Source organism: Bactrocera latifrons, unplaced genomic scaffold (genome assembly GCF_001853355.1).
Source record: "Bactrocera latifrons isolate USDA-ARS-PBARC rearing strain unplaced genomic scaffold, ASM185335v1 scaffold_1, whole genome shotgun sequence".
Classification (NCBI taxonomy): domain Eukaryota; kingdom Metazoa; phylum Arthropoda; class Insecta; order Diptera; family Tephritidae; genus Bactrocera; species Bactrocera latifrons.
This window is the reverse complement of record NW_017534407.1, coordinates 2,704,191-2,713,850: the sequence shown is the minus strand read 5'-3', so window position 1 is coordinate 2,713,850 and position 9,660 is coordinate 2,704,191. Positions and strand designations below refer to the sequence as shown.

Genomic DNA, 9,660 nt, shown 5'->3' with positions numbered 1-9,660 from the left:
ATGTGTGAGTAACGCCTTAAGCGGCCTAAGTACATTAGGTTAAAACTAAGAGATCGAAAATACATAGTAGAAGTAGAACTAATAAAATACAAACAAAGTTATAGAAATTTGTTAGAGTTTGAAAATGCTTTTTATTACTATTCTTTTATTTTTCTATTTTTTGTCAATTATTCGTTTCTCTCATATTTCCAATGTCCATTTTTTTACTTTCTGCTGCTGTTGCTTCTATAACAATGCACTTCTTTTAAATAGCTAGAAGTTTAAGTCGATATTTTCTCAATAAAGTGATTAAAAATCATATTTGATAAGGCCCTATTCTCAAATCTCTATTTGCTTATATCCAACCGGCCAAAGGTCACTGCGAACAGTAGCTTTATGCTGTAGTGGTTCGATCTGCATAATTTGTTCAAAGATTCAAAATTTCGTAAAGGAATTTTGTCAAATAAATATGTTTTCTATACCAGGGCATGATTTTGACCGTTCCTATGACAGCTGACAGGATAAACTAGCCGCTGCCTCAAAATTTGAAGGACTAGCTCGCGTATATACAGACGAGGACAAGGAACAAAAAACGAAGGAAATAACGACTACACCAAAAATAAATTTCAAAATGGTGTAGGGGATAAGTTGTTACCAAATATCTTAACTATGACTCGTTTTAGATAATATCTTCTTAAAAAACACCAAGATCCTCAACCTGTCTTCAAATACCCGATATGTGGAAAATGGAAAAAGTGGATCCACTAATGAAATCTGGTTCCGCAGGGTGGTGTCCTCTCCCTGCTGCTGTTTAACTTCTATACCTCGAAACTCCCTGAACTATCAGATTAAATTTTTATCACCTCATACGCTCATGATTGTACCACAATGACGTCGGGAAATAGTTTCGATGACAGATGCTCAAAAGTAAACAACTATCTCTTCGACCTTTCTCGTTGTAATAACCGTAAGATTTTAGGTGTGACACTCGACCGCGTGTGCTCCTTCACTCCTCACTAGACCGCGATTATTGCCAATGTAAACACCCGGAACAATATCCTCAAGTCTTTTACCGACAGCACATGGGGGAAAGACATACATAGAAACGTTGTTGGCAGTTTCTGCTAAGGTGTTTTCGTAAAAATGAACCAAGCAGGTGGTTGCAGCGAAACCGCCTTTTAGGAGCATCAAGTGGTCCTTCCTCAACTACGTCGTCGACGAGAGACAGGAGACAATGACTTTGGACGCTACTAACTACAGATATGCACTGACCGGCATTCACAGTGGAGCCATAAACACCTTCACCGACTTCCTCTCACTGAATGGCGTACTTGAAGTTAATCCTCCAACAATTGCTGACGACAACCTCAAGTTGTTGTGAAAATCGAAAGTGACCCTTGCGCAGCTTCATTGTGGATATTATAGCAGCTTAAACTCTTAATTATCTAGAGTCGAGTCCCCACATGACCCTAACCACCTCTTTGCGTGCCCACCTAATCCTACACATCTGACACCCCTCTCCCTATGGTCGGACGCCGTCGAAAGAGCACGTTTTCTGGGCTTACCGTTGGATGACCATAACTGACGGCTTATCTGAACTTTTCCACCCTAACGAAGACTAGATAACCGATACATCAACAACCAGAATTATTATTTTCAATATTATACTTTTTGATTTTATTAAGTTCAATACTGTTTTTTACATGCTTACGTATAAAAATGCATTTAGCTATTTCTTGTAAAAGAGAAAAAAGATTTGTTTACATTTCATTACACATTTGATTGTTCACCCTATGTTGGATGGCAGATTATATAAAAAATTTATATATATATTTACTAGCAAGATTTTGGCAACGCTTGTCAATTAACGGGATACAAAGTTGAGTTGAAAGATTTCTGCGCCATTACCCGGAAATGTGGCGAACACAACATCATCGAAGTCATTGGCGCCAAACTGCTCGAGCAAGTCTTGTGGCAGCAGCTTAAAGTAATTCGCTTTCAGCATTTCTATGTACCGCTTAGAGGATTCCAAAGAGTCACAGCAGGCGACCACGCAGCCACCCCAACTGAAATTTAACATAAAAAGCAGGAAAAAAATTATGCAGAATAAGTAAATTATGTAAATATGTATGCGTGTAAGTATGGGTGTGCTGTGTGTGGGTTATCTATTAGTAGTAATGACGCGGAAATAATAATCTTACCCGGCACCGGTGAGTCTAGCGCCCACCTCCGCCGCATCAGATAAGCTAATCAAACGATCCAGATCGGTGTGCGAACACTCGTAGAGCTCTTTAAGACTTTGGTGTGATTGACGCATCAATTCTGACAGCAGCGTAAATGGCTTTGTGGCATCATTGACACCATTACCGTTTGACTTCCCGCTCACGCCATTACAGATGTGTAGCGGTTTGGTGTGGTGGCGCTCGCATATTTCGCGAAATTTCGCCACACGCAGTGACTCTGTCAAATGATTAAGAAGAAGCGGAGATTAGCAATTACCTGCAATACATCCATTGTTTTCCCCTTGTCCCCTGCATTTGCACATACCTTGTATAACGTGTAGAGCGCGTTGCTTCAGTTTGAATTGTGTCATGTGCCGCGTATTGGCGGTGAGAAATTCCCTCTCGAATTCCTCGGCGTCGACCTCCAACTCGTCGGTACACAACTCTGCCCGTGTGTAAATATCCTTTGGCAGCCATTTCAACACTAGCTCTTCCAGTTCGCCGAGCGTGCAATGCAGCGCCTCTTGCAACTGCACAAAGCGCAACATGCCACGCCAATTGCTGAACTTCATATGCTTGGCAATAATGCGCGCAGCCAAGCGACATTCCACTACGCGTTCATTGAAATCCGACGAGGCGGCTTTGTTCTTTGCTGCCAAACTGTTTGCCACAATGAAGCACACACCAGCCGGCAACTGTATGGGTGTGGCATTCAGCTCCGGATGGAATTCAATGAATTGTGCGCAACCAGCTTTGGCCAGGTAGGCGATGGCCTGATCCATGCCACCGCCCTGTGTGCCAATGTAGCGTTCACAGCGTGCCGATCTGGCGGCCAACTGTTTGCGTTCCAATGGCAATTGGTGCACGTATGCCGTAGCCAATACAGCGGCGCTGACCAGTGCGCTGGAGCTGCTCAAACCCGAAGCTGGCGGTATGTTGCCGCTCAACGCGACGTGCATGCCGATGGGCCGCGTTAGTTCACCGTTGTTCGTTTGTTGGATTTGCTCATAGATTCCTTTCACACCACACAGATAGTAATTATACCATTTTGGTGCACCATTTTGCGGCAAATCAATGCTATGCGCGGGAGGTGTGAGAATGTTGCTTTGTAAGTGAATACTGAAAGTTGCGAAAATATTGCAGATATTCCTACCTGAGCGCACTCAAATCGCATTTGAAGTTTTCATAACGCTTTGTTTCCACATTGCGTAACTGTAGAAATGTATCTTCCTCATTGCGTCCAACCGCCAGCAGTATGCACTGATCAATAGCCATCGGTAAGACGGGGTAGCCGCAATAGTCCACATGCTCGCCGATTATGTTGACGCTGTAATTTTATTAAAGCAGAAAAATGCTTATTGAAGCCAAATGCAACTGAATTAAAGATTCTGATAAGTCAGCTGAAGTTGAAAAATATGTGCTAGATTTAATATGCTTTGTTTGACTTTATAATATCGAATCGAACGGAAATGGGTTATCCATTTCGAGGTTCCCTACTTTTTTAAAGAATAAACACAGAAACATCAAATTTAATGGTGAATGGTTATTATCACTGGAAGGAACACTCTTTGGCATTAATTTTTTGAAGATTATCTCTTTCATATGTTGGCCGCGGCTACGTCTCAGCTGGTCGATCCGTTGAGTTCAATTTTCGATGTCTCGTTCAAGCATTTCGACTGGTAACCTTACTTTGCATATCTCCATATGAAAAAGTCTAACAGTGCGATGTCAGACGATCTTGGTGGCCAATCGACCGGCCCAAAACATGAAATTATATGCTTTCCGAAGTTGGGTTAAGATCTCGACGTAAAATATGCCAAGTCGTTCCATACGTCAGTCCGAGTTGCTGCGAACTGCTGGTTTTTGGTTTTAAAGGAAATCCATCACGAATTTCCCTCACTCTCTTTAAAAACAGATCAGTACATGGTGTTACTAGGACTAACCCATATGATTTTTAGTTAGCCCTTACCTCAAAAGGTTCGTGTCATATAAATTTGATAACTATTGGATCAATACTTTGGAAATTACAGCAATTTGGATGAAGCAACTTGAGTTAGTTTATAAAAAAAAGAATCAAAAGGAATTTCGTGTGGTTTGGTTGTTAATAAACAGCCGTTGAAAAGGTGTTTGTTAAGTTCGAAAGAGGCGAAATAAGCACCGGGGGCGATGAAGGCAGTGGACGTCCTAAAGAGGTTGTTACCGACGAAAATATCAAACAAGTGTACAAAATAATTTGGATGACCAAAAAGTGAAGTTGTTCGGAATAGCAGGCACTCTAAAGATATCAAATGAAGGTCCGTGCATCATGTGCACGAGTTGATGATTCGGAGCATTGTTTGAAGGTCATCAAGCGTAATAAATGCGAGTTTTTGTGCGACATGTGACAATGGATGAAAAATGGCTCCATCACTTCGTTTCTAAGTCTAATCGACAACTGTTCGAGTGTATTGCATGCGAAGAATCCGCTACAAAGTGTGGAAAAACGCAACAGTCCGCTGATAAGAAAGCACCATCAACAGCAACTATTACATAGCGTTATTGAATCGTTTGAAGGACGAAATCACCGAAAACAGTCGCATTTGACGAAAACGAATGTACTCATTTACAAAAGCAATCCAACGTGTTACAAATCAGTGAAAACGATCGCAAAAATCCAAGAATCGGGCTTCGAATGGCATCCACATACACCGTATTCTCCAGATCTGACCTCCAGTAACTATTTTTCTCAAAATAATGCTGGGAAGAAATTTTCGTCGAAAGGTGATTTAGCCCTGAACTCTAACGCAGAATAACTCTTGCCAACAGGTACTACTTTGAATTGAGTAAGCAATTGAAAAGTAAACTCCTCTCTCGACGAACAAAGACCCAACTGTACAAGTCCCTCATCATTGACGTCCTGCTGTATGGTGCGGAGGCCTGAACAATGATACATCTGATAAGTCAGCTTAGGAGTGTTCGAAATAAAGGTTTTGCGGAAGATTTATGATTCATACCGTTTTGGCAACGGCGAGTCTGAAGACGAAAAAAAATGAGTTGTACGAGGCATATAGCGATATAGTTCACAGAATCCAGAAACAGTGGCTGCCTTGCCTAGGTGATGTTTTCCGGATGGTAGAGAACACTCCAGATATGAAGGTTTTCGATTTAGAAGCAGATCAGGTAGAGAAAGACTTGGCTACACTTTGTATCTCGAATGGGCCCCAAATAGTGTCTACAACTGCAAAGAAGAGGTGATAGCCGAAACTGAATACTACATTAACCAAAGGACAAATTTTACTACAAAAATGATTTCGAAAAGTTGAAAGATCGCTATAACTAGTGTAACATCCTTGAAGGTTGCATAAAAAAACGAATTTCGCCAAAAAAATTAGCTTTACTATGTTAGGCCTGGGCCTTTTTAGTTGACCTTTTGGATTTAATATTACAATTTTCTATACTAAATAGTTCATTTTGTGCCGAATATAACGGCCAATGTATGATTTGGTTAGACATATGTTCTGAAGCATGCTCTAAGTTTATGCCAAAAATAAATGAAATCAGTTCTGATTTTTCCTTAGTCCCAAAAATCCATTTTACTAATTTCGACTTTCTAGTGGGCTTTTAAAAACTTCGACGGAGCTAAAATATTAGTAAAAATCTACAGTTTTTGAGATAGCGACATTCGTACTAAACAAGAAACCATCATTGTTTTATCTTTCAGATGACCACAAGGGTAGAATGGCGAGGACGCGATCTCCTTTCCTTCTTTACTTTAAGGACACATAACTCAATGAAAAATTAATTTATTTTTTTTTTTTAATTAATTTTTTGTACTTTTTTAATATAAGTAAACAAAATGATAAAAAATGGATAGAAAAAATACCAAATCCTTTTATTTATCAATTGACAGTAAACGTAAAATACGTGCCTATATTCTAGAATACCCCCTTAATCCGAGAATTTTGTCCGTGTATTAAATCATATTCACTACTACCAATACACTACCTACCGTCCAGGCATGCGAACGAAGAATTCCGGTTCACCACCGAACTGATGGCGATAAAAATCGTAAAGCTCGCGTAAGCGTGCGTAAAGTCTATGCTCTGTATGAAGCTCTAACTGTGACATAGAGATGGCGCTCTCCGCACTTGCTGCCATTATTATAAGATTTCTGCGGTAAACCGGACTGCTGCACTGCACTTGTTCAATTATGTGGATGTATAGTATAAGCGGTTGTTGTTTATTTATTTGCACGGCTTTTGTTTTGATTACCGCTACAACAAATTTCACTTAAGCACAATAGCGATGACAACTTGTATAATTGAGCGAATTGAGCGAATCTAAACGGGAATAAACGCACATACTTAGATGCTGAGAATTCGCGCGACAATAAATCAAGAATTTGCACACAAAAGAGTGAATGAACCGGCGGCGGAGGCAGAGGTGGCGCGAACGATGCAAAACGCTGCGACAATCGACGAACGCGCACAAAAGCCTAGTGATAAGAAGCGTCCGCGAAGGCAACGTCCAATAACAATAACAATTGGGCTAAACTGTTGATTAGCCTCGTCTGTGCTCGTTTTGCGTGTTGCTATTGTTTTATAACAAAGTTCACAAGTTAAAGCACATTTAATTATTTTCATTAAACTTTTATCACTGCTCGAAAAAAATTCATTAAACTGCAGCAGGTTGGTTAGCGATGTTTTGCACGAGGAAATGCCAGAATCAAACAAAGAAAGCAATAAAGTTGATTCAAGTGAAAAATTATTATGAATGTAGCTCAACATGCGTTCTAGGAGAGAGTATTCATTCACTCACGAAAGTGGGTGCGGGAAAAGTGAGAAAATGGATTTGCGCGCGCCGCACAGTGGGTTAGTTGTTTGATAAGAAGCAATAAAAAATAATTCTATTTTATTTATAGTGTATTTAACTGCATACTTAATATTTAACGTATTTTGGTTTCGAGTATTATCACCTGAGTGATTTTAATGAATTTCACTTAGTTGAGCTCTTTAGACATTTTTTTTTTATCGCAAATGGCCCTTCTAGACATAAACTAATTTTAAGCTAGCAAGGCAAGGGAGTTTGTGAATCAATATATAAGTTCCTACTCATTGCTAATATTCATACAACTGTTTCATACCGTATATCAATCGATCCGCTTGTTTTGGTATTTATATTTAGATGACATCATTGATAAAATCAATTTACTAAGCAGTTCTCCAAGAATTGGATTTTAAAATTTTTTATATCTTGGATATGATATACTAAGCTCTCCAAGGAGTTTTTAACACCCAGTGGGATATGTCGGAGTATTCATATATAAATTACTAACGTGACGAGCTGATTCGACCTAGCCATGTTCGCATTCAAATATCAATCTGAAAATTTTTAATGCCCTTTTCTCTACATGGACTTGCTCACTAATATTGGTGTTCTACAGCTCATAGATTTCATACAAACTGATCGATTAAACTCAAGTCCTTGTATGGAAAACTTTTTTATTCGACAACGGGTATGAAACGCTGTTTTGCTCGACTTGTCCCAATAAAGCTGATTGTTTGCAAAAAGTTGCCGTAAACAGGTCGCTTTGGATAAGCTTGATCGTGCGAATTCCGATCCCACATTCATGGAGCTGGTAGAGCCGAAGTTAAGGTTTTTTCATGTTTTACTCTGATTCTGACATCCTTTTATTTATTTGAAAAATGGACTGAAATGGTTTAGACTCAACTCACAAAACTTTTACAAGGTGGTAATGCAGTCATGTAGATTTATTTGGAAATAACGTCAATGAAAAAGGCTTTTCAAAAACTGCACAGGTTGGGAAATAGCTCAATGTTAACCCATATACATATTCTTGCTCAAAGATATGTTAGGTTAGGTGTTCCAACTTAGAGATTAGCAAAACCCTACGTGTCACTTAGAAGAAAAATATAGATAGTCGGCTTTGGCGACGAAGCGGATACGATCTGCCGCAGAAATAACATCTTCCGCTTTATTGTTTTCAAGTTTTCTTCAATCACAGGGTTAAAGTGATTAAGTAGATACCCCTAAAGTCTAACTAATCCAAGGCATCATTTGGACTCGGTTGCATTTAAATCAATTATGTATGGTACCTACATATGTATGTACATTAAGACTAACAATAAATAATTGAACATGAGCCGACTAAGTTTTGCTAAGCTATGCAATACTTGATCGTAAACATTTTTGTTTTCATAAAAAAAAATGGAAATTTAGCTGTACTTGTCACGTAAGTATTTATATTTTTTGACACGTTTGTGTTTAAAGTATATATTTTTTAATAGCTGGTAGTAAAACACTTGTGTATATACCACGATATATACTAAACAGCCTACAGTGAGGCCTGCAACCGCTCTGCCACCTCCACAACACAGCCGCACGCCGATTCATAGAAAAAAAAATAAATAAATAAATAAACAATGTAAAACAATCTAAAACAATTATGGCACTTTTTAAGATAACACACTTTTTTGGCGAGCATTTATGACAGATCAGCGCTAATTAAATAATCAGAGTAGACGCTGAGTTATTTGTTTTTTATAAATAATATATATTTTGTGTTTATTCCGCTGGTGCACAGCCACGACGACGACTTGAAAACAACTGACTTTTTTAATAAAACATCTCGCGCATTTCTGCTTACATTTTTCTTACGATTCCGCCGTCTTATCAGTTGGTGCAACCGCTTGTAGGCCATATCAGCATTTTATCTAAATTTGACGCTTTATTATTGTTATGCTATTCGTATATACATATGTATGTGTGTATGTAAATTGGTCTCATATATACATACATGTTTATTTGTATATGTATAACTCATCAATCGGTCTAAATATCAGAAACCGGTTGATTTTTGATTTGAAATTTAAAACACTGAATTTGTCATCACCTTCGACTTCCGCTGAGCGCCAGTTTTTAATAGATTCATTCAAACGAAGCCAAACATTAAATACACTAACTACACACAAAAGTATTTCTATCTGCTAGGCGATAAATGCATATGAGAGCTACTTTTATACATATCTGTATGTATTATGTATTATGTAAGTAAAGTTAATTCCCTCTTGTGTCTTTATAAATGTGTCTAATTCTTCTGAAAAAGATCAGCTTTCTTATAATATACAAGACAAAAACTTGCTTCCAATTGTCAGTTTGCATGGTGACTATATGTTATAGTGGTCCGATGGCAGCGGTTCCAACAAATGAGCAGCATCTTCGGGGGAAAAGGACGTAAGCAAAAAAATTTCAAGTCAAAAACTTGGTGAGTAGTTCGCATATATACAAATAGACGGACGACTCAGTTCATCACGCTGATAATTATATGTACAAATTTTATATAGTCTCCCATGTTTTTTTATATGTATAATACAAACCAGATATATCCTGTTCAGGGTATAATTAGTCTCGTTAAATAATGTTTATGAATAGTAAATTATGAGACGAGCAGGTTCTAGTA

General features: G+C 38.5%; 1 protein-coding gene across 2 annotated transcripts; it reads right to left on the bottom strand.

Annotated features, from left to right (window-relative positions):
* Window positions 1–1,662: 1,662 nt before the first annotated feature.
* Window positions 1,663–8,790, bottom strand: LOC108965570 (N-acetylgalactosamine kinase). Of its 2 annotated transcripts, none has more exons than XM_018928101.1 (6): window positions 8,654–8,790; window positions 6,190–6,520; window positions 3,355–3,528; window positions 2,527–3,278; window positions 2,181–2,439; window positions 1,663–2,045 (listed from the first exon to the last, which is right to left on the bottom strand). In XM_018928101.1, the coding sequence occupies exons 2-6, from the start codon at window positions 6,336–6,338 to the stop codon at window positions 1,844–1,846; spliced, it is 1,536 nt and encodes a 511-aa protein (XP_018783646.1). In that variant the 5' UTR covers window positions 6,339–6,520; window positions 8,654–8,790; the 3' UTR covers window positions 1,663–1,843. The 2 variants fall into 2 exon arrangements, with proteins under 2 accessions (XP_018783646.1, XP_018783638.1); XM_018928093.1 differs by having other exon boundaries at window positions 8,671–8,790.
* Between the last annotated feature and the right edge of the window lie 870 nt (window positions 8,791–9,660).